Source organism: Sminthopsis crassicaudata, chromosome 1 (genome assembly GCF_048593235.1).
Source record: "Sminthopsis crassicaudata isolate SCR6 chromosome 1, ASM4859323v1, whole genome shotgun sequence".
Classification (NCBI taxonomy): domain Eukaryota; kingdom Metazoa; phylum Chordata; class Mammalia; order Dasyuromorphia; family Dasyuridae; genus Sminthopsis; species Sminthopsis crassicaudata.
In genome coordinates this window covers 635,419,746-635,444,052 of record NC_133617.1, presented here as the reverse complement: position 1 = coordinate 635,444,052, position 24,307 = coordinate 635,419,746, and the positions used below count along the sequence as shown (strand labels likewise).

At 34.9% G+C, this 24,307-nt stretch overlaps 1 protein-coding gene across 3 annotated transcripts in view; it reads left to right on the top strand.

Moving 5' to 3' along the window:
- Positions 1-23,578, top strand: part of BRD10 (bromodomain containing 10) — a 75,913-nt gene extending 52,335 nt beyond the window's left edge. For all 3 annotated transcript variants that reach the window (XM_074282873.1, XM_074282872.1, XM_074282871.1), the window contains 3 exons: positions 7,748-7,863; positions 17,897-18,084; positions 19,247-23,578. In XM_074282873.1, the coding sequence (XP_074138974.1) occupies positions 7,748-7,863; positions 17,897-18,084; positions 19,247-22,935 (3,993 nt within the window). In that variant the 3' untranslated portion in view covers positions 22,936-23,578. The remainder of the gene's footprint in view (positions 1-7,747; positions 7,864-17,896; positions 18,085-19,246) is intronic.
- The last annotated feature ends 729 nt before the right edge of the window (positions 23,579-24,307 follow it).

Sequence of the window (24,307 nt, the reverse complement as noted above, 5' to 3'; positions counted from 1 at the left end):
TTTCAAAACTATTTGTTTTAATCTATAGTTTTGTGGTTTTGTCTAAATGCATTTGTTAGTCTCTATCAGTAGAAGTAAAATTTTGTAATCTCTGTAATGTGATCCATTTGGCAAAGAGATAGTTGAATTTTACAGTCACCTGAAAGCAACTTCAGCTTCTCTCATGGATTTTAAATTTATTTAAATCTCAAAATAATGTTATGTATTCCAGAACAAAACTTTTCCTATCATCCTTTTATTAGTATGTAATTGTTTACTCCCTCCTAGGAAAGACATATAATCATTTTAAAATAATGAAGAAAATTGTCCATTGTTTATAATATATCATTCTCAAATATCTTGTATGGAAACAGTTTATTTGGAGTTCATTTATCTGGCAACTCATCTATTAGGAGCTAGTGTAAGAATCCTTCACAATTTTCCCTATAAACAACCAAAATTGATATCTATTCAACTTTAAAACTTAGGAACTTTACCCAGATCTTGTCCATTGTTTTGCTTGCAGTCTAGCAAACTTGGTTATTTGATTTTCTAGTTTATAGTACTTGAAATAACAAATTAAATGGGGAGGCAATCCAGGACCCTCTAGGAAATAAAAGCATAGTTATAGATAGGCAAATTACCACCACAAGAAATGACACATAATAGCATGACAGTTATTTTATCATTGTGTGTATTAAAGGCTGAAATGAAGAAGTTGGTGCATTAATTCGTTGTTGATGTATCTTTATATTAATATGCAAAAATTATAAAGAATTTTATACTAATATCATTCTTAATGAAATGGATAGCTGAGGATAGAGATGTAGTCTGTGGCCATAATTTTTTTTCTATTTATAAAACTGTTGCGAATCAAATTGCAGTGTTTTTTGTGTTGTAGGAAGCCCTTTTAAGAATGTACTGGAGTTGGTGGATTCTTCCCAAGATCTCCATTAACCCAGCCTGGCTTTGCTTCTCTCCCAACTAAGTGTGCTTCAAATACTCCAGACTTTGTCACTATCTACCAGTATCTTCTCCTTTCTTCTCTTTTTAACTCCCTTTTAAAATATAAACTCCTTGAGATCAGGATTTTTTATTCATATGTGTTTCCCTAGCACTTAGCATAGTACCTGGTATGTATTAAGTATTAAATAAACACTTGTTGTCTTGTTATATTGATGGAAACAACACTAAAGAAGATTCATTACCTATACGTGTGTTGACTTTTACTACTGAACTTAAGTCTTTGATAGCAAAAATGGTTTTGCTTTTTTTTTTTTTTTTTTTTTTGTATTTGTATTTGTATCCCTGGTAGTTAGCATAGTGATTTGTACATACTAAAGTACTTAATGTATATATAGTCTTTGAAAGTGGGGGGAGGAAAAACAATGAAATAAAATATTTTCCTTACCTAATAAGCAATTTTAAGACAAAATTGAAATTGAGTATAATTTAAGTAGTTTAGAACTGAGACATTTAACAATTACAGTCCATCAGGTGGCTTTATGTGCACATAAAAGATTAGTACATAAATGCAGTGTGTCGTTAAGAATGAATTTTTTTAAAAATTAATTTTAAATAGACTCAATATTTTTCATTAATTTGAGTAAAGGAAAGTCACCATATAACCAAATTAAAAAGCACTTTTAAGGGATAAAAATATAGTTCTCATTCCTAAACTAAAGTAAAACAATAATGAGTGATGAGCATTTTTCTCCAAATTAAAGAAAACAATGTACAGTGTTGAATGACTTTTTGTTCATCTAGTTCTACTTAAGTAAAAGGAAACAACCAAGTTTGGTTGGATTTACAATGATATTTAAATTACTGTTGTGTTTGTAGTGTCTTTTCATACAGTTTGATGGTATACTAGTTTATATTGTTTTCCAACTTCTAAGTTCTCATTTTAAGTGTTTAAAAACATCACTTTTATGTAATGATATTTTGGCCTTAGTAAAAGTTTTGTATGCTACATTTGAAAGGCTTAGGAGCCAAGTCTATGACAAGAAAAGTTTTCTTAGATGGCAAATCCAAACTTAAGTTTTTAGTATTTCTATTCTTAACTGGCATATTTGAAAATCCTGAATATTTAAAAATATATAGAATATAAATTATGATAAAAGATAGCATTATTACATTGAATAGAAAGCTGCTCTTGGTGCCAGAAGACTAGAATTCAACTCTTACCTCTGAGGCCTTTTGGTCTGGTTATCCCAGTCACATCATTCTCAGAACCACAGGCAACGCTGAGATTCTGAACTGTCCAGCTATTTCTGATCTGTATTAGTAATGAATGTTCCTTTTTTGGAAATTAAGTTAGCTTATGAAATCATAAGTCTGACCAAAAAGAAAAGGTGACCATTGATCTTACTTAAGAAAATGAACTTAGTTTTGTAGTGGACATGCTTTAATCTCTTTTTTCCCCATTCCTTTTTCTTCAAATAAATATTGATAACTGATTTATTTGAAAATTTCATTGCAGGACTACTCTATGTAACTCACTAACTGGCACATAGATACAAGATGACCTGCATCTAAGTTTCATAAAAATACAAAACTTTTAGTTTGTATGCAAAATGCATCCATAGTGATGAGGCATTTAATACATCCTGAACTTAATTGTTTTCCTCTTTTTCTTTCTTTTAGGTGTCCAATGTCCCTAGCATCAGTAGATTGCCAACTCCCTCTCCTTGCGACACCCCAGCAAGCATTATGCTGGTGCTGTCATACCCATCCCAGAATACTGCAGCAGAATGGAGCTGCCCTTTAGTTATAAGGTAAGTCGTCCTCCCCACTCCTTTCACACACCTACAATCATTATTTTATTTCTACAATATTGTGTGGTTTTGTAAAGTTTTTTTAAAGTATTATTTCCCTTATAAATGCCATTGGGGTTATAAAACTGAAATGTAAAAAACTTATAAAACTACATAATATTAAAAAAAAAAACAAAAAAAAAAAAACAACTTACCTTATCACTACAGACCAACTCCACTTTGTAGTAGTTTCTATGGTGGTTGTAAAATCTCCAGCATGATGCTGGCTAGGGTGTCACATGGAGGAGGAGCTGGCAATCTGCAGCTGCTATGGACATTGGATGAGAAAGCAATAAAAGGTAAGCTTCAAATTTAGACTGTATTGGATGTCTTTGGTTATATGGTGCATGCTACCTATCTTAAAATAATTTTTTTTTTTAAACTTTGTGACAGGTCATATAAAATATAAACATCATGTTCCTTTTTAAGTGGTCTTTAGTGAATATGTGTTTATTCTCAAGTCTAAACAATGCAGTATGATTATTTTCAAATAGTATTTGCTTACCTTCATCAGTAACTGGAACTTCTCTCTTTCAAATTTGTGAATTTTGTCCCCATTATCACCTATTTGTTCTGAGAATTACATTAAGCCTTCAATGTATGTGTATAAACTTTTAAAGACATAATATCAGATCATTGTTTTGCAAATTGACTTTTATACAACATACCTACTAAGTTTATCCTTGACCCCATATTAACCAGTGCAGATAAAGAATTCTGAGACATTTCTGGTTTTATTATATACATTTTCTCTCTTCTGTTTAAAGTTTGAAGAAAGGGAATTTACTTGTATTGATAGGAGTATTTATTTCATTTTTAAACTTTGTGTTTTATCTTTGTATTCAACATTTAGCAGAGTGGCTTATAGTAGGTGCTAATTCAATTTAATTAAATAACCATTACTAATCATAATATAGATCAGTATCATTAGGAAATTTTTCAGGCAATTTTTTTTTTTTTTTAAATCATCATATTGCAGAAAAGCCTGGCTAAAAATTATCCCTTTGAAAACCCAGAGAGATTCATTCATTCTCAAGAGAGACCACATGCCCTGGGGAAGGAGATCACTGGGGGGGTTCTAGAAATCAGGAAACCTAGCAAAGCTTCAGCTCCTACTGAAGTAAATCATATATGTTTCATGTCATGAAGGGGGAATAAAATCTCTTTCAACTCTTAAAAAAAAAAAAAAAGCCATTATTCTCATTTAGAACCAGAACCATTCATTTAAAAAAATTTATGTCATTGAGGACATTGACTTTCCAATTAGGGCACTTACTATTTGAGTATTGAATGGATTTCCTCATGATATTAAATTTTAAAAGCTTCATTTTTTTCTGTGCAAATTAGAAAAAAAACATAAATTGGGAAGGGGGGGTCTCTTTTAGAAATAAATGTGAGAAAAATTCACCATCCTGAAACACTTGATCTGCTTAGATCAAGTTCAGCAGACTTATGGGGAATCATAGAAGTGATGCACTTTCTGCTTTCTCCATGTATGATAGACTTAGCTTAAACAAGACTAATACCATTTGGGGGAATATAGTTTCTTAAAGTTGAATCTATTTCTTTTTCTTGGGTTCATTCTCTTAGAATCAGAGAAACATTAAAATCAAAGTAGGAAGATTTAAAACAAGTTAGAGGATTTCATCTTTTTTATATATTTATTTTGGCCATTGCTCTGACTACTGAAAATAAGTCTTCATTTTTGTCTTTATATTCCCCTGTTGCTTAGCTCAGTATTCATTGCATGCTGAATACTTTAGTAAAAGCTTATTAATTGATGTGAGGGAAAGCAATATAAATTTTCTCTGCTATTATAGATTACTAAGTGATTAAAACATCTTACTTAAAAGTAATTTTTAGCACTCACAAAAAGAGAACATGTAAAGTTTTCTTAAAAGATTTGTGTATATATACACACACACAAGGAAAGAGAGAAAGAGAAATCGAGCACATGAGCACTCTCTAGCAAGCCAATTTAGATGATGAGACATTGACCATAGTAAGATTAGAATTGCGATGTTGTTATAACTATTGTATAACAACTACTTGGCTTTGGAATCTGAAAGACCTGGATTCAAATTCTATATCTCACAATGGCTAGCTCAATTAAGTTCTCTGTGCTCCAGTGAACTAACTCTTCCAAGACACTCTTTACTCATGGTTGTCAAGCTACTTTAGTGTTTTCACATTGGAATTGTCTCTGTCAGTGAAATCACAAACCTGGATCTGCTCCAACCCCAAATTTTAAAAACCTATTGTTGATTTAACAATTTCTCTTAATGTAGCTAACAACTATATATTTCTGCATTTTGAAGTTAGAGATGTTTTGTTTTTTTTAATTAAACTAATTAGTTGAATAAAAGACATGAGAAAACATTTCCTTGCTAAAATTTTTATTCTTTTCCTACTTAGAATTAAAAGTTATCATAACGTAATATAGACTTTCTCTCAGTGTGACAACGACCTGGTTTATGAACGTTCCATAAGAACCATTTGTTTCACATTTCCTCTCCTTGTTATGTTGCTGTCCTTCCTTGTCTAGTTGTATTGTTCCTCACCTCTTTTTAGAGTGATATTGACAATTCTAGGCCAGTGACCTTTGGTGAACATCATGGAAGATTATCTGATGTAATATATCCTATAATAACTTTTTCAGTTGCTTCTCTATTCCCCCCCAAAATTGAGAACACCCCTCCCCCCACACACACACATACACACATCCACCCTCTCCCTTCTTTCTTGTTAAATTCTTAACCAGTTATCTCTGGAAGATAACCCTCCTTTCCCTTTTCTGCTTCTTCCCTCTAGATCAGTGGTACTCAAACTTTTTAAATAGGGGCCAGTTCACTGTCCCTCAGACTGTGGGAGGGCCGGACTATAGTAAAAACAAAAGCTCACACTCTGTCTCCGCCCTTCAGCCCTTTGCCATAACCCGGCGGGCTGCATCTGGCCCATGGGCTGTAGTTTGAGAACCTCTGCTCTAGACTGTTCACAAGCTTTCATAATTCATACTATTAATAATAGACATAAAGTAAGAAATAATTTGTGCTGTTGTAAAAAGCCTTGTTTAACAATTTCCTCCTATTTAAGTGGGAACAATAATATCCCTTCTTCCTACTGCTCTATAGCCAAGTGATGAGTGTCATTTTTCACCTGATTAAACAGTAAAAAGTTAAAGCAAGCAAAGTAAATGATAATGTGCAGATATTAAGTATAATAATTAAAGAAAAGGAAAACTTTAAATTTTGTTAAATAAACTAAAGAGGCTCTCATCATTCTTGAAAGAGTTCAGAAATCCTCCTTGTAAGCTCCTAAAAAATTCTTCTATCTCCTCTCATCCACCTTAATTAAACCTGCATCATCAACATTCGAGATAAATTTTTTTTAAAAAGTATTAAAAAGTATTCACTTTGAATTTTTCACTTCTCTTGTTAGTCCCTATTTGTATTGTTTATTTCAAATCATTGTGTGAGCTTAACTGCCATTTAAATACAATTTTATTAGGAAAATGCATATATCCAAACAGACATAAATGGACTTGTAGAGTATATCCTATTTCTAAGTGAAGAACTGTTTTCACTTTTAAAAAACATTTAACAAAGGTTCTTAATCTGAGTTGGTTAGTATAACATGTAAAATATTATCTAGAATGATGTGGTACAGAAGTATCAATAAATATCTCCTCTTGTTACTTCTTAAGCCTTTTCCTTGTTATTGAGTTGTGAACACATACACATATTACCTTTTCCATCTTGAAATTTCTAATCATTAGCTCCATTTCTAAAGGTGATTAAGTTTTAGAAGAATTGGGAAACTAATTTATTTTTGGATGTAATTAGTTGATTTTAAAGTCTTTGATGAGATTTTTCTTAGTTACGTTAGGAATTCAGTATTTCAGGATTATATAGGACAATAAATTTATGACAGATACTTAAGATTTCATATATGTAAAACAAATGTAATTTAAAATGTTGCTTACTATTTTAACTTATATATTATAGACTCTCTTTCTAAAGGCATGATAATTCCCTGCCTTAATGTTGTGTATATGTGCAAACTGATGATTTTAATTGTTGCTATTGGATGAAGCTTAAGACTTATGCATGATAAATGTAAGCCATGTTAACATTGTCTTTTTGTTTTAAAAGAAAATTGAGCATATTCTTGATGCTGAAACTTGGGTACACACTAAGCTAATTTGTTTACTTTTGTGTGCTAACCCAGAGATTAATGAATCATTCTATTAATACTCCTATGGTTTGAAATCAGTTCTCCAATGTTCCTGAAAGATTCATCTGAATTTCATGTCAAATTTTAATTTCTATAGCATGATTTTTAAATCATTAACGATAAAATAAAGTATAAAAGATCTTTATGTTGAATAACTTTTAAAAATATGGCACTTATATAATTTTAAACCATTGTAATGAAATTACAACTTATGTACCCCAAACTATCTTTTTGGAATAAGAATAAAACTACAGAAATTTAAAACCAATTTCCCAATTTTTAGTTTGTGGGAGAAATTGCAAAAACTGGAAAGAAAAAGTAAAGCTATTTAATCCACTTTTTTTTTTGTACTAAGCTTTCATAAATTTTCATTTTTTTGTGTAACTTTTTCTATTAAAACTCATAGCAGGTAGGATTGTTTGATTTTCATAATTGGGATTTCTTTTTTTTTTTTTTTTTTTTTTTTTTTTTTTTTAAGGTATTTGTACCTTTTGCCTTGTATCTCTACATAGCAAAATTTCCACAGATAAACATGGTGATAGTTTTTTACCACAACTAATGGGAATGTGTTGTAACAAATTTGTCAGACAGCAAATATTTTTTCACCCCCTACAATCTTTTGGAAAAGTGTTTTAATTTTTATTTTATTTGTTGGGAACTAACATTAATTTTCCCTGCATAAAATTTGAAGGACTTACCACAAAAATTTATATTTATAGGGAAAATGGTATCATCGGAGGCAAGCTGTAAAAGAATTACATGGTACATTGATACGACTCCTAAATGAATTGCTGCCATGGGAACCAAAGCTAATGAAGGCTTTTCAAAGAAACAGGTAAGATGTAAAATTCATCTTTGTGTTTTTTTATCTTTTTTGTTCTTATTGAGGTTACATAATTGTTGTTGTTTTTTTTTCTTTAGTTCACAGGAGAACTTAACTAAAATTACTCTAGATAGACAGTTATCTCTTCTAAATCTTAGAGATTTCTTTGGGAAGAAATTTGATTTTATTTTTAAAAAATCATCCTTTGATAACTTATTCTAGTATTGATATTTTTTTCCTATCCCATCACAACCCTAGTGCTATAATTTCAAACACTTTTTTCATGACTACTATTACTTTTGTATTACCCCTCATTCATTATAATTTTCCTTTTACATAAAAATATATCCTTGATATTCAACACATTCATTTCATGATATTTATGGAGAGTAGACTTTATACAAAGTAAAGTGAGGCATCCTAGCAGTGCTGTTCTACCTGAGGAGAAATTATCCTTTCTTCGAGCCAAGACCAACCCTTCCCTTAATGCCCTCAGTTCATCCCCTCTTGTCTCTTCTTGGGGTTTGCTCTCTTAAGCCTCCCTTCTTCAACTTCAGTTTCTTCCCATCCCCTCCCCCCCACTACCTACAAATATGATTAGTTCTCCCACATCCTTAGAAAAGTTTCCTTTAATGTGATGACCGCATTAGCACCCTGGATATCTTAGAATCAGCCGGAGTCAGGATAAGCAAAAGTCCTTGATCTTTATTCTTGATCTTTTGGGGTATCAGTCAGGACAATAGACACAGGAATCACCACACTCCCTTCTCTCTCCCTACCACCCAAAGGTCATTTTCCCTTGTCTTACTCCACCCTCCAAAGCCTCTTACAATTCTCTGTATATACCAACAGATCAAGCCAGCACAGTATAGTGGGCAGGGCCATTCTCCAAGCATATGCTAATAGAGTATTGTCCAATAGGTAATTAGCCTTCAGTGTATCAACTCAATTTCAGCCCTTAACACCTTAACTCTTGTCATTGTTTTAAATGATTGTCCCATAGCTCCTCTCCATTTCTCAGCCCATCCCCACAAATATTCCCAGTTATTTTGGCTATTATAGCACTACCTTATAGTTCTTATGGTTTTTTAGGGGAAAGGAAGAAATATTATTTTATTTTCTCCAATTATATGTCAAGATAGTTTTCAGTGTCTTCAACATAAAGAAGATCCAACTCACTTCCAGTTGATCAATGATGGACAGAAATAACTACACTCAGAGAAGGAACACTGGGAAGTGAATGTAAATTGTTAGCACTGCTGTCTATGTACCCAGGTTACTTATACCTTTGGAAGCTAATACTTAATGTGCAACAGGAAAATGGTATTTACACACATATATTGTATCTAGGTTATATTGTAACACATGTAAAATGTATGGGATTACCTGTCATCGGGGGGAGGGAGGGGATAATTTGGAAAAATGAATTTAAAAAAAAAAAAGATAGTTTTCAATGTTCTTTTTATTATAAAATTTTTAGTTCTAAATTTTAGTTCTAAAATTTTTCTCCCTCCCATTCCTCCCTCCACAAGGTAATCTGATATGCATATGTAACATATCTCCACATTAGTCATATTGTGAAAGAAAAAAACAGCAAAAAAGAAAAAAGCTACACACACAAAGTAGCATACTACTTTCTGCATTCAAACTTTATAATTCTTTCTCTGGATGTGGATAGCATTTTCCATCATAAGTCTTTTGAAATAATCTTGGATCTTTGTATTTTTTAGAAGAGCTAAGTCATAGTCAAGTATTGCACAGTTTTACCTTACAATTCTCCTACCTGTGTGACTACTTCTAGTCAAGTCTTCTTTACTGTATTTTTGATGCGGGTTGTGGTCTCTTTAAGAAACTAGTCCTTTCAGATTGATTTATTCCTTTCTGATTCCCAGCCCCTCCTAGCTGATGCATTATCAATTCAAGAAGCTAGGACCTTTGATTCACAAATTCTGGTCAAAAGCATCTCTTTGAATTCCAATAGGAGATCCAGTCTGTCCCAGCCTCCATTCTAATGATCTGCTTAGGTTTCCCAACCCCCATAAAGCAAATTCTAGCCCTTGCTGAAACCCAACTAGGAGCCAACTTGGGACTCCACCTAGAGGCTCCTTTAGCTAAATCTGTCATTATAAAAGAGCCAAGCTGGAATCCTCTCTTTGCAGAGGCTCCTAACATGTCAGCCTTATGCCTGGCATGCCAAGGATCTCCACCCACTGGTACACTGTTTCTGGTGTCCTCTTATCTCTACCTTCACCTTTTACTAACTAGACTTTAACTTTACTTCCAAACCCCATAATAAACCTCTTTTATCAATCTAGGTTTTGGGGTTTGTAAATTCCTTTACAGAGGACTCTTGCACCGTCACTAGACCTCATTTAACTCTGTATCCTTGCGCTGAATCCAAAGGGGTTGCAGGGGAGCTCTCTGTTCCCCAAACCTGTCACTAGACCTCAATTAAACCCTAATTTCATTTAGGTACCCCAATTCTAAACCTATAAAAGTGGGGAAAGTTTAAGTAAGTGCCCTGAGGCTAGGAAAAAAAAATGAGAGCAGTTTGAAATCTCCTGTTTTTATAGACAGCCTCATGAGCATGCAAAAGCCTAATTTTGAGGCTTCTACAGTTAAGAGGCTGTGACGGGAGGCATTGCTCTAAGACAGGGTGACCAAATCAGGGAAACCAAGTCCCGTTTTAAAATACATGGACAAGCTTTAAAATGTATGGGACAAGCATGCTTCCTGAGAGGGCTGGAAGCTGTGGCTCTTAAGAGCCAGGTAAAAGTCTGGGAGGGGCGTGGCCCACTTGTCCAGAATACTGGCAAAGTTCCATTTTAAAAGTTGGTGCAAACTTTTCCAGAGAATTGAAAAGATTAAGATTGAATCCCCAATCTCCCCACTGTATAGTACCCCAAGAAGGGGACAGGATGGGAGCATTTAAATGGCAGGTTGCCAAGCCATATGGGAGAGGTGTGAAAAAGGCCTTGAGTTCTGTGATCCCCACTCCATGGGGGAGAGGGAAGAAAGGCCAGAGCAAGAGTGGGGGGGAAAGAGATGCCATCTTACCCGGTTCAGTGCATCCCAAATGGCGAGAGCTCCTCTGTTGACCACACAGGAACTTGAGGGCAGGATAGTTCATCTAAGCCCCCAAATCTTGCTGGGAGAGCAAGACCTGAAGGAGAAACCGCTCACCCCTGTCCAAGGCGTAGCAGTTGTGGGTAGAGACATATCTCCAAGCTCACCCCAATTCAGTGACCTTTCTCCTTATGGCTATCGCCTGACCATCAGAGATTCTATTGTATTTAACAGTAGAGTGGGAGAAGGGCCCAAACTCGGCTGCTCTTAAGTTTCTCCTGTTATCTCCCCAGAACAGATCAAAGAGAGTGTCTCCTTGGTCTTGAGGGGGTTGTTAAAAGAGACATGAGTAAGTGTCTCGAAGTTCCTGCCTGAGTGTAGGGTTTTCTGGTGAGAGAAAAGAAAAAAGATTAGAAATGCCTTGAGATGCAAAAGAAGGGCCTTTGTCTCTGGAGAGGTTTGGACAGAAGGAATTTCCTCAAACCAAGCATCTGCTAAAGAAGGATTTTAGAGGCAGAGGTGTGTCTAGATTGTGGACAGATATAAGGTTTTAGTTTTCCAAATTCTTGCAGCCTCTCTGTATCTCTAGAAACCGAGTGAGACAAAAGAAAGTCTTTTGTCAATATACATCAATTCATAAAGAATTATGCACTAGCATAGAGCTCTAACCAAGCCTGACCTGAGTGGCTTGAGTGTCCACTGCAGGATAGGGAAAGAAAAAGTCTTTTACGTCATCCAGAGTTTTGGATTTCCTGGTTCTGCTATCTCTGAAAAATAGAGTGTGACAAAAAAATGCCTTTCTGCCTGAAAAGCAAATACTCTCCATGGGAGAATACTGCCTGCAGCCCAGACTCAGTTTGGGTGCCCACTACCTTTAAAGATAGGATAAAACTAAAGAAGGAGTGCAGATATTCTTCCCGGAAGAATACTGCATGAACATCTCAAAACCCAGATTGGTTCTGAGTGCCCTGAAAAGGTTGAGATTCTGTTTGGTCACCAAATTATGTCTAGGTTTCGGGGACTTTTGTCAAGGAACCAAATGATGAGGTCTAGAATTGGGGTACCTAAATGAAATTAGGTTTAATTGAGGTCTAGTGACAGGTTCGGGGTACAAGGAGTCAAATAGAGTTCTCCTGCAACCCCTTTGGATTCAGCACAAGGATACAGAGTTAAATGAGGTCTAGTGGTGGTACGAGTCCCCTGTAAAGGAATTTGCAAACCCCAAAACCTAGATTGATAAAAGAAGTAATTTATTACAGGATTTGGAAGTAAGGTTAAAGTCTAGTTAGTAAAAGGTGAAGGTATAGATAAGAGGACACCAGAAACAGTGTACCAGTGGGTGGAGATCCTTGGCATGCCAGGCATAAGGCTGACATGTTAGGAGCCTCTGCAAAGAGAGGATTCCAGCTTGGCTCTTTTATAATGACAGATTTAGCTAAAGGAGCCTCTAGGTGGAGTCCCAAGTTGGCTCCTAGTTGGGTTTCAGCAAGGGCTAGAATTTGCTTTATGGGGGTTGGGAAACCTAAGCAGATCATTAGAATGGAGGCTGGGACAGCCTGGATCTCCTATTGGAATTCAAAGAGATGCTTTTGACCAGAATTTGTGAATCAAAGGTCCTAGCTTCTTGAATTGATAATGCATCAGCTAGGAGGGGCTGGGAATCAGAAAGGAATAAATCAATCTGAAAGGACTAGTTTCTTAAAAGGACCACAACCCAGCATCATTTTTATGCATCTTTCATCCCATATATGTTAGGTGTCCCCCAAAGTTCTACTCTTGGGGCTCTTTTTTCCCCTATCCTTTTTCTTTTTGCAATTTCAGTTCCCATTATTTCAATTATCGCCTCTATACAGATGTCCCCTAAACTGGCATTTTTCTGTCTGTTCTCTCTTCTGAACTCCATCTGTACATGACTAGTTTCCTGTTTAACATTTCCACCTATTTGTCCATTAGCATCTCAAACTCAGACTGTCCAGATCAGATCTTATTACTCTCCTCTTTCACAAACTTCCCTGTTTCTTTTGTGAGCAGCATATATTCACCTAATCAGTTCACAGTTACAACCTTAACTACAAACTATATTATCAAAGAGTTGTTAAATCTTGTTGATTTGATTCTATCTCTTACATTTGTCTTTTCAGCTTGAAGTGACTACCTCAGTTCATGTCATCATTAATCACTTTATTTCAATAGCTTTTTCTTTGTTTCTGCTGTATTTAGTCTAACTGCATGCAAAGTGCCTCAGTAACCTTCTAAAGAAATAGTTTTGAGCCTTTGACTGCCCTCCTTTAAAAACTTCAGTAATAATTTCTTACCTCCAAGATGAAATACAAATTCCTCCATTTATTTCATTTTAATTTCATATAATTCTTTTCTTAATTCAGGCCTTAGCTCAGTTGCTGTTTCATGTGTGAAGTTTTTTCTTATCTTCTCCTTTTTTAATGCCTTTTTCTATTAAATTGTATTTATTTTTCTGAGTCCATATTGGAAACCTCTGAAAGAAATTTCTTGAGAGTAGAAATTGTTTATTCATCACTTAATACCTAGCATAATCACTTGCCTGTAATAGGCTCTTAAACATGTTTGTTGAATGTAGTTTTAATTTTTTCAAAAAGGCAGTATCTGCCTTCATGAAGGGAGGGATATACATATAGAAAATTGCATTTAAAGAGGTACCAAGTACTATGGGAAATACCCAAAGGAGCTATGATTTCTTCCGAGTGGGGAACTCCCACTTATGAAATTTCTTTCACTTTGACAGATTATAACCCCTCTGTGAGTAAGTTTTAGGGAATTGCCTGAGGCACATCAATATTAAGTGGTTCCCCTACAATCATGGAGTTAGGAATTAAACCTAGGTCTTCCTTATTCCAAACCCAGCCTTCTATCTACTACACAAAGCATTTCCTATATACATAAATAGGAACTTATAAAGTAGGAGATATTTGCTTATATTCAACAAATTAGGTGCTTCCTATATATAGTTCACATAGTAAACTATAGTTCCTCTCAAATAATGCTCATTCCCCTCCCTTCTTTCCCTCTACTGTAATAGGTCTTTTGTGCCATTTCATGTAACATAATTTACCCTATTTTACTTCCCCTTTCTTCTAAGTGTAATCCTTTTCCTATCTCTAATTTCTCTTTTATGTCAAGACGTTAAAGTCAATTTATGCATTCATCCTCTGTGTATACCCCTCCCAAGTGACCTGACAAAGATACAATTTTCAAGAGTTTATAAGTATCATTTTCCCATGTAGGAATATAAACATTTTATCCTTTAGGACCTTTTTTTTTTTTTTTTTCCCATATTTGCTTTTTTATATTGTATTTGAAGATCAAATTTTCTGTTTATTTCTGATCTTGTCATTAGAAATAACTGGTAATCTTCTATTTCATTAAGTGTCCATCTTTTTTCCCCTGACAGATGATGTTTAATTTTGTTGGATAACTGATTTTTGGTTATAGTTAGTTCAAGTTCCTTTGTCTTCTGGAATTTCATATTCCAGACCTTCTGATTCTTTAATGTAGAAAACTGCTAAGTCCTGGGTAATCCTGATTGTGGCTCTTTAATATTTGAATTGCTTCTTTCTGGCTACTTATAGTACTTTCTCCTTGATCTGATAATTCTGGAATTTAGCCACAAAATTCCTTGACATTTTCATTTTGGAGTCTCTTTCAGGAGGTGTTTGGATTTTTTCAGTGACTATTTTTACCCTCTGATTCTAGGATATCAGGGCAGTTTTCCTTGATGATTTTTGAAAAATGTTGTCCAGATTCTTTTTTCATCATGGATTTCAGGTAGTCCAATAATTCTTAGATTGGCTCCTCAATCTGTTATCTAGGTTGGTTGCTTTTCCAATGAGGTATTTTATATTTTCTTCTTCTTCTTCTTCTTTTTTTTTTTTTTAATTTTGTTTGACTAATCCTTGATTTCTCATTGAATCATTCACTTCATTTGTCTAATTATAATTTTTAGAGAATTATTTTCTTCAGTTAGCTTTTTTAAAACTTCCTTTTGCATTTGATTTATTACAATTTTAAAAAATCATTTGATTCAATGGATTTTTTCCCCCCATTTTGCCAATTCTATTTTTTAAGGAGTTGTTTTCTTTTTCCATTTTACCCCCCCAAAGTTTTAAGGAGTTTTCTTCAATCAATTTCTGTGCTTCCTTTTCCAAGCTATTGACTTTTGGCCCCGATTTTCATAATTGTCCTGCATAGCTCGCATTTCATTTCCCCATTTTTCTTCTATTTCTCTTTTAAGATCTTTTTTGATCTCTTCTGAGAGAACCTTTTGAGCTTAAGATCAGTTCATATTCCCTTTGAAGTTGCACATATAGACATTTTGTATTGCTGTCCTCTTCCAGATTTGTGTTCTGATCTTCCCTGTCACCATAGTAGTATCTATGGTCAAAGCTCTTGTTGCTTTTTTGCTATTTTTAAAAGTTGAGTCTACCGTAAGGCACAAGGAAGATTGTTCCAAGATTTGTATTTGTTTTTGTTTTTGTTCTCAGGGGGACATGGGTCTTGCATTGATTTTGTGCTGCTCTTAGGTTGATTGTATTTCAGACTTTCCCACTGCACTGGGTTGACCTGGCTTTATGCTCAGTTCAGGGTCTCACAGTGTACCTTCTGTAATTGCCTTGTTTGTCTCACAGCTGACTGCTGATCCACTGGCTTTCTGACTTTGGCTAAGAGCCTCCCGCTAGATTCCCCAAGTCTCCCTGCTCCATGCCTGTACTAGGCTGCATTCCCCTCTGCTAATTCACAGACCTTTTCCTGAAGTCCTTCCAAGATATCTTAAGCTGCAAAATTATTATACTCGAATATTTGTGGGTTCTGTCACTGAGAAATCTGTTCAGAGGCTTGATCTAACATTGGTTCTAAGGGAAAGTGAGGAAAGCTCAAGCAATGTCCTGCCTTCTCTTTGCCATCTTGGTTCCACAGTAAATCTCTCATGTAGCTGTCAGTCTAGTAGAGGGATAAGAAACAGACATAACTATAATGTGCAACATTGTGTGATTATTTTAGATAGAAAATAAAGTACTCTATGAGATTCAAGATGGAAGATTTTATTAGAGAATTAGAAAAGGCTTTATAATGTCCTTTGATTTGCTTTTTAAAGATGGAAAGAAAGAATGTATTCAAAGGTTTAATAGAAATAATTGAATGAGTCGAGATATTATGTCACAAGAAGTACTCTTCTAAGAGAAAGAGTAGTTCAGTTGGGCTACAGCATAAAATATTGAAAGACAATAGAATAAGAAGACACTAGAAAAATAGAGGGAATTTTCAATTCTAGAGGCCTTAAATGCCAGGTCACTGAATTGAATTTTAATTAGTATACACTATGGCACCATTAAAGTTTGTAGAGCAAAGAAGTGACATTACCAAAACTATCTAATATGGCAACAGTAAGGATGAAGAACAGATTACAAGAGACATGGAGAAGTTTTGGAATTGTCCAGGCAGGTAATAATGGAAAGCCTTTCATGATGGGAGTAGAGTGAAGGGATAGATGTGACAAGTGTTGTGGAATTGGACTCCATTGGCTTTGGTAATTGCTTCTAACCTCTCTCTCTAATAATCTTTGGTTTTCAAAGATAAGCCTATGGTCCTAAAGCCAGGAGGTGGAATGGATTATAGTATCATATACAGAGAAACATTGGAAAGATAAGGTTACGGGGAAAATAGTAATGAATTCAGTTTTGAAGTCATCAGATAAGGTGAAAAAGTCTCATAGGTAATTGATAATATGGATCTGAATTTCAGAAGAGGCCATGATATAAAGGAAATGATCTGAAAATGACATAGTAATTTTCATTTGAGTCTTGGAAACATTTCAAACTAAGAATGAATGAGACTTGCCAAGGAAAAGAAAAAGAAAAGGCCAAACATTACTAGATAATAGATAGGTGGCCTAAGTCAATTAAATAGATTTCAAAAAAAAATTAAGAATTTTGAGGAATGGATTTAGAAGTACTAGTGAGGAAAAGAGAGTATTTCAACTATAATATAAGTCTGAGGAAATTATAAAAAGAATATCCTTCAATGGATAAGGGTACAAGGGATATGGTGTATTCAGGGAAGAGCCAAATTTTCGTTAAAACAAGAAAATAGATTAATGCTGGCTTAAAATTGCCATATCTAAAAGATGTGGCAATTTGTTAAGAATACAGTGGTATTTTCAAAGGGCACCAGTAGATTAGGGTACAAGATGGGTAATCTAGGCTGGTGTGGAGTTGGGAAAGAGTAGAGCTGAGAGGATTTTTAAATCTACATAATTTAACAAAAAGTATAATTCATTATGATATGTAAGAGTGTCTTTATAGATCATTACTTGAAAAAAGAGTTAAGTATGAAGTTTGAGATGTAAGAGCAAAGAAACTCAAAACTGAAGGCTGAGTCATTGCCAATTGAATTTAAAGCAACAATTGATGATAAGACATCTTTAGAATAAGCTAATAGAAAAATGTTTCAGTTTATACACAGATTTTTAGGAACACATCTCCTGTGTAAAGCAAATCATTCTAGTTGATATCTCTCAGCTTTCTCTTCCCCAAGCCTGTCTTTCAAAAGTCACAGTGAAATATTAAAAAGTTAAAAAGCATTAATTACAATTTAAAATGTTGGAATTGAGATGTTGAAGATAGATTCTACTTTCTTACTAAAATTTGTGTGATTTAGATACTATTACTTGCATTCATTCAACTTTGTTGTTTTTCTAAAAATAAACCTATCTATATGATTTTCTTGTGAATTTATTGTAATTACAATTGAAATTAATACAAACAGGCCAAATGAAAATAAGTGAACAAACACTTTATTTTTTTGTCACTGTATATAACATTTTATGTATTTTAAGATGTATTTGGGACAATTTGAGTCTGAATTTTAAATGTTCTGTCTATAAGATTAAATGACTTAATCAAAAAGTTTCGGGGGGTAAAGTCTTATTTTACATGTTTTGTTTTAGGAGTCGACTAAAGAAAGACTATGATGATTTCAAAAGACAACCAGATCATGATAAATTTACCCGAGAACTATGGACTAATGAAGAAGGTGAAGGAGAGCCTGGAAAAGAATCTCCTAGAGTAGAAATCATCAAATCTCTAGAATCAGCAGACTCTCTGGATATTCTAGAGAAGGAACATCTTGATTCGGGTAGGTACTCAATTTTTAAAAGAAATCATCATTAAAAAAAGGAAGTGATTTTAGTTTGTTTTGTAAGTTTATGTTAGGTAAAATGAATTTGGGGAATGGAAAGAATTGTTTCAGAAAATTTGGTGACATTTTGATAATAATTCAGTGGCTTTATCAAACATTGTTCCAATGGGCATTGCTTTTTTTAAACCTGGTATTATTGTAGTTTACTCCTGTTTTGTTACTGTAGTTTGGTACAAAAGTTTCATAATTTTATATCCTCGTGTTATATAGCAAGCAGTTAGGTGATCCTGAAGTCAGGGAAAGTCTATTTGAATCCAGCTTCAGACATATATATTAGCAACTCACTTAAACTTTGTCTTAGTTTCCTCAACAGTAAGTTGGGAATGATGATAATAATAGTACCTTCCTTATACTTGTAAAATGCTTCACACAATATCTGGTGCATAGTGGGTCCTATATAAATGCTAACTGTTTTTATTATTATCATCAACAAACTACCCTTAACTAAAAGGTACTTGTTGGAGAGGTGGTCCTGTTCTTTCTTTTTTTTCTTTTTAGTGCAAGAAATATATTTCACCATGTTTTATTTGGGTGAATTTTAAGTGAAAAAAAAAATACGATTTTTTTTTTTTTTTTTTTTTAACCACAAACCATCTTTTGAATTTCCCCTGCCCCCATTGGTGGTAGGGTGAGCAAACAGAACCAAAACCCATTACAAGAATAACTTAAATGTTCATTTTACCCCTAAGAACTTTAAAATAGAAGAGACTAATCCACTTGGACTGGAGCCAGTGACATAGTCATTGATCTAAGAATTTCCTTTTAGAGTGACTCAAAAGTTGCCTACCTTAGACTGAACTACCACTTGAAATTAAAGGGGGGGAAAAAGCATTTTCACATTAACATTTATTTGCATATGAAAATCCTTAATTTCATTGTTACTATCTCCACTATCACAATCCATATTTAGCTTTAATAAATGGGTTTATTTCTTTAAATTTTGTATATTTGTACTTTGATGTTTGGCAAAATTATCTAATTATTTATTTTGATTGTATTGTAAAGGTATGGAATCATAGCTGTTTAGTCATAAATATTTTGTATAGCAACTAGTATGTTGTTGGTACATAAATAAAATATTTGTTTCTATATTTTTCAGATGACATGAAACTGTCAGAAATTGATTTTCCCATGGGCAAAAACAGGCTGTTAAAAAAAGAATTGCCTTCTAAAGATGTACAGAAGACACTGCCTAAAGCACTTAAACGACAGTCCAAACAAAATAGTTTTCTGGATGATAGCACAAAAGAACTTTCACCAAGGAAGAAAGCAAAACTAAGCACAAATGAAACTGCAGCTGAGAACTTAGAAGGTGGTATGCAGGCTGACTGTTGTTTGAATGAGTCCAAACAGACAGAGCCACCATCTCCTGAGACTTTTGCCCCAGTAGACTCAACTACATCTGTTTCTTCTTTCCTGAAAGGGACCAAACCTATTCAGGCTTTGCTTGCAAAGAATATTGGGAACAAAGTGACCTTAACCAATCAGCTGCCAACTTCCATAGGTAAGAATGTACCTGCCTTGGAAAAAACAGTTACATCTTCTACAGAAGTAAGCCCAATAAAGCCAGCATTGACCTGCCAGACCAGTACCAAGGGTCCTTTACAGATGGTGTACAAAATGCCCTGTGGCCAGTGTGTGCCAATAGATCTTCATAATAGCTCTGTGAAGATTCAGATGCAGCCTGTGACAGATCCTAAAACAGGAGAGAAAGTCATGCAGCAAGTTCTTATTCTGCCTAAAAATTTTCTGATTCAGCACAAAGAAGGAAAGACTGTTGTTACAAAAGAAATCCAGTCATTTCAACAAAAGTGTCCGGAACAGCATTGTTCATCTTTCCCACAAACAACAAATGTAAGTTCTTCTTTAGCACCAGTTCTTGTAAACCCAAATGGAAATATTTCAGCGCAACTGTCTAATACAATTTTCAACAAAAGTATTACATCTTTACCAAATGTGAATAGTTCTAGGCCACAGACTTTGCCCTCTCAAACATCAGCAAATAATTTAGCACTACCAGTTAAAACAAGCCAAAGTGAAACTGGAAAAATTAAGAATATAGTTTCCACAGCCACATTCCCCCGACCTGTTGCCTCACCCACCATTTCCTCAACAGTTCAGCCTCTAATATCAGCAACAACACTAAGTGGAACTGCAAATCCTAATGGTTCCCTTCACAATTTAGCATCACAGCCAACTACTGACTCTTCTGATGCAAAGCAAGAACTTAAAACTGTGTGTATAAGAGATTCACAGTCAATCCTTGTCAGAACACGTGGTGGAAACACTGGAGTTGTAAAAGTGCAGACCAATCCAGATCAGAATTCACCTAATAATCTGTCCCCAAATTCAGTTTTCACATTTACCCCTCAGCTTCAGGCATTTCTAGTGCCCAAATCCACAACTTTGTCATCCTCCACTTTTTCACCAGTAGCAGGAGCAACAGCTACATCTTGTCTCCCTCCTTTTGCTCAGTCTTCTGTTTCTGGGTTTGGTCCCCCACCATCTTCTGTTTCCATTCCAGCCCCTGCTTCGAGTTTTAATCAGACAACAGGGAAGAACCTCAAACTTACTTTAGGCCAACCTTCCTGCACTAGTAATTTGGGACAAATGGTAGATAATAAAACTGTACCAGTATCCTCTTCTTCCTCCTTCCTTCCTTCTGTTTCTTCTGTTCCCCTACATCAGTCATCAACAAGCAATTCAGTTAATGTAATTAGCATTTCAGCAGGAAATTTTGGACAAACCAACACAAGTATAATCCATACTCCAACTTCACAACAGGTAGACTATAAAACAAAGAATTACCCTGTTACACCACCTGAGTCAACGATGACGACGAATGGAGATGTGATCAGTGGTACTCCAGTTCAAAAACTCATGCTGGTCACAGCTCCATCTATTCTTTCCCCATGTGGTAGTGCTGCAGTTAACATGGTGCCTACTCCAACGTCCACAGGTGTTTCTACCCAGAAATTAGTTTTCATTAATGCTCCCATGTCCAGTGGCACTTCAACTCCAGCTATAATTGCAGAATCATTAAAACAGGCTCGACCTCCCTCCATGAGCAAAACCTATGTTAAGACCACAGAACAACCTCAAATAGTGCTAATTCCATCTTCAGTGGGAGCCCCAATAAAAATAAATTCATCACCTACTGTGTCTCAAATAAAAGATGTAAAAATTGGACTGAACATAGGCCAAGCCATTGTAAATACTACAGGCAGTGCTCCAAATGTTCCATCAATTAACATACTGCAGAATGTAACTCCAAAAGGAGCAGAAGAAAAAGGCAGCAAGAACTTTATTTTGCCTTTGTCCACAAGTGGTAGCTCGGTTCCAGTAAGCTCAAGTTTTATGAATCAAAATGTTGCACCCATTAATGAACCAGTGGTTTCTACAGCAAGAGCAGTTAACAAGTTTTCAGTAACAGCAAATGCATCTTTGACTTCTCTTTCAACAACATCAAGTTGTGCTTCAGTTGGGACACGACCTACAGTTTTAGTTAGTGGAAATGAAACTTCTTCAAGAATTATGCCAGTTTTAACAAACAGACTGTGTACATCAAATATTGGAAACACTGTGGCTATTTCAACTGTGAAAACAGGGCACCTTGCATCATCTGTGCTGATTTCAACTACTCAACCAACAATGTCTCCTCAGTGTTTAACATCAGCTTTGCAAATCCCAGTTACTGTTGCCTTGCCACCTCCTGTCACTGCATCTCCTAAAATAATCAACACACTTCCCCATCTGGCAGCAGTTCCAGGTGCCACACATCCTGTCCCCCTTCCTAAAAGACAATCGCAGAATTTTGTCCAGTTTCAATCACCAGGGATTTCAGCTACAGTGCCATCAAATGCAAACACAAATAAACCTCAATCTGTATTACCATCTGCTTCACTGAATGCAGGTAAAATAATTAGTTTTTCCAACTTTGCTTCTCTGCCAAACCAGCAAATGCCTCCAACTTTGGTAAAATCAGCTCATACTTACAGTTGTGCACCAGGTGCCTCTGCCATTCAAACTGCTACTGCACCTTCAAATGTAACTAGTCTGGTAGGGGGTCAGTTAAATGAACCTTGCATTCAGCAAAAAATAGTTATCAACACCAGTACCCCTTTGGCACCGGGGACTCAGATCATGATTAATGGCACCCGATTTATCGTTCCTCCACAAGGTCTTGGAGCTGGCAGTCATGTTCTTCTCATTTCAACTAATCCAAAATATGGACCTCCTTTGCCTCTTAATAGTGGTCAAGGTATTCAGCCCCCAGCTCCTGATAGTCTTGTGCAGAAGATTACAGTAGCACCCAGTAGTTCTTTGAGTTGGCAACCTGCAAAACATCCTCTAAAAAGCTCTACAAAAATTGTAAACTCTCTGGGGAATGCAAGCACTGTACCTGTTGTACATGCAACACCCCAAGTAGTAAACACAACTGCTAAAGTGTCTGCTCCAACCCCCATGCCAGCAGTGTCATTGACTTCAGTAATAAAACCTCCTCCATCTACTCTCCTTGCTAAAACTTCTTTGGTTTCTGCAGTACATGCTGGTAACCCTCAGCTGCCAAGTAGTGCATCAGTATTCCATTTGGACACATCAGTGAAAAAACTGTTGGTTAGCCCAGAAGGAGCTATTTTGAATGCCATAAATACTCCAGCATCTAAAGTTTCTTCACTCTCTTCGTCTCTATCTCATATTGTAGTATCTGCTAGCCGAAATTCTGCCACTGTCTTCCCTACTTTTCCGTCATCTGGCTTAGAAAAGCCTGACACAGCTGCATCTTGAATTTAGACTAAATGAGCCAGTTTTAAATATTGGGGCATTGTTTTGACTCCCAAATAAATTTTAACTGTTTATTATACTGTTGAAAACATACTATATACATAGTTGTTTTTTTTCCTATATCTTTTCATTAGATTACCACAGGGTTTTGTTTGCTTGGGGCGGGAAAAAATGTTAAATTTCACTCAAATGTATGGATATGTTTTCAAGGGTTGTTTGTTTGATAAAGGTCTGGAATGACCTGTCTGTTAACATACATTACACAAGTCAAGTTTGACTAGTTTAGAATAATCTAGCCTTTTGCACATTTGCATTGACCTGTTTCCTCTTGAATTTGAACTGTTGCAGCGTGTCTACAATACGGTAATCTGTGTCTTTCATTTGTGAAATCTTATTTTTGTTTCTGTAAAAAAATATATATATATATTTATGCATTATAAAAATGCAGTCCATGTTGTAAAATTGTACATATTCCCAAATCCCTAATAACAATCTGTACTAAACTATATGTACAAAGAACTATGCTGTCTTATTTATGTTTTGTTTACATAATGTATAGTTTTTTAAGTATTTTAGTAATTTTGGACCAGTGTACTGTTAGCAACAATGCAGACGAATCTGCATGTAATAAAAAGAAGTTGCTGTATTTCTTTGTTTGAATAATATTTCTAAAGTGTGTGCTTGGAGCATTTTAGAAGAAAAACACATTTCTAGTTGTGACAGACTATATAAATTAAGAAAATTCCTTAAGAAAAGCAAAAGTAATTAAGAAATTTGATTTGCCTGTGATTGGAACCTGATACTATTTAACATTTTCCATGTTTTGGGTTTTAGCTGCTTTTAAATTCAGTCTTGGATTTAAAATCATGACATACTGCCCCCACCCCCAAAAAAGTTCATTTTTAAAAGCAAGCTACTTTTCAGCCAATTTCTGCACATTCCAAAATGTGTTTTAGATTTAAGACAGTTGGTCTTCTGGAAGATTCAAAAGTACATCAAAACTTCTTTGGGTACAGAATGAAAGGGTAAGTGTGGACACCACGTGATTCTAAGATTTTCACTGTTGCTTTTGAGATTACAGAGAAAAATCATTAAATTCATTTTAAAACCAAGTTATTATATATCTGCTGATGTTTGTTTTACTTTATTGTGATATTAGCAAAAAAAAAAGAAAATACACTTCAAAGGAATGCTTTCCCAACTATGGATGAAAAAGTTTAAGGGCCATTTTCTAAAATTATTTAAAATATAATTTTCAATCTTGAGATCAGAAAATATACCTTCAACATCTTGTGTATTCACAGATTAGAATTTGAAAGCTCCTTGGTGACTATCAGTGCAATTCATATCCCACAAAGAGACCCCATAAAACATA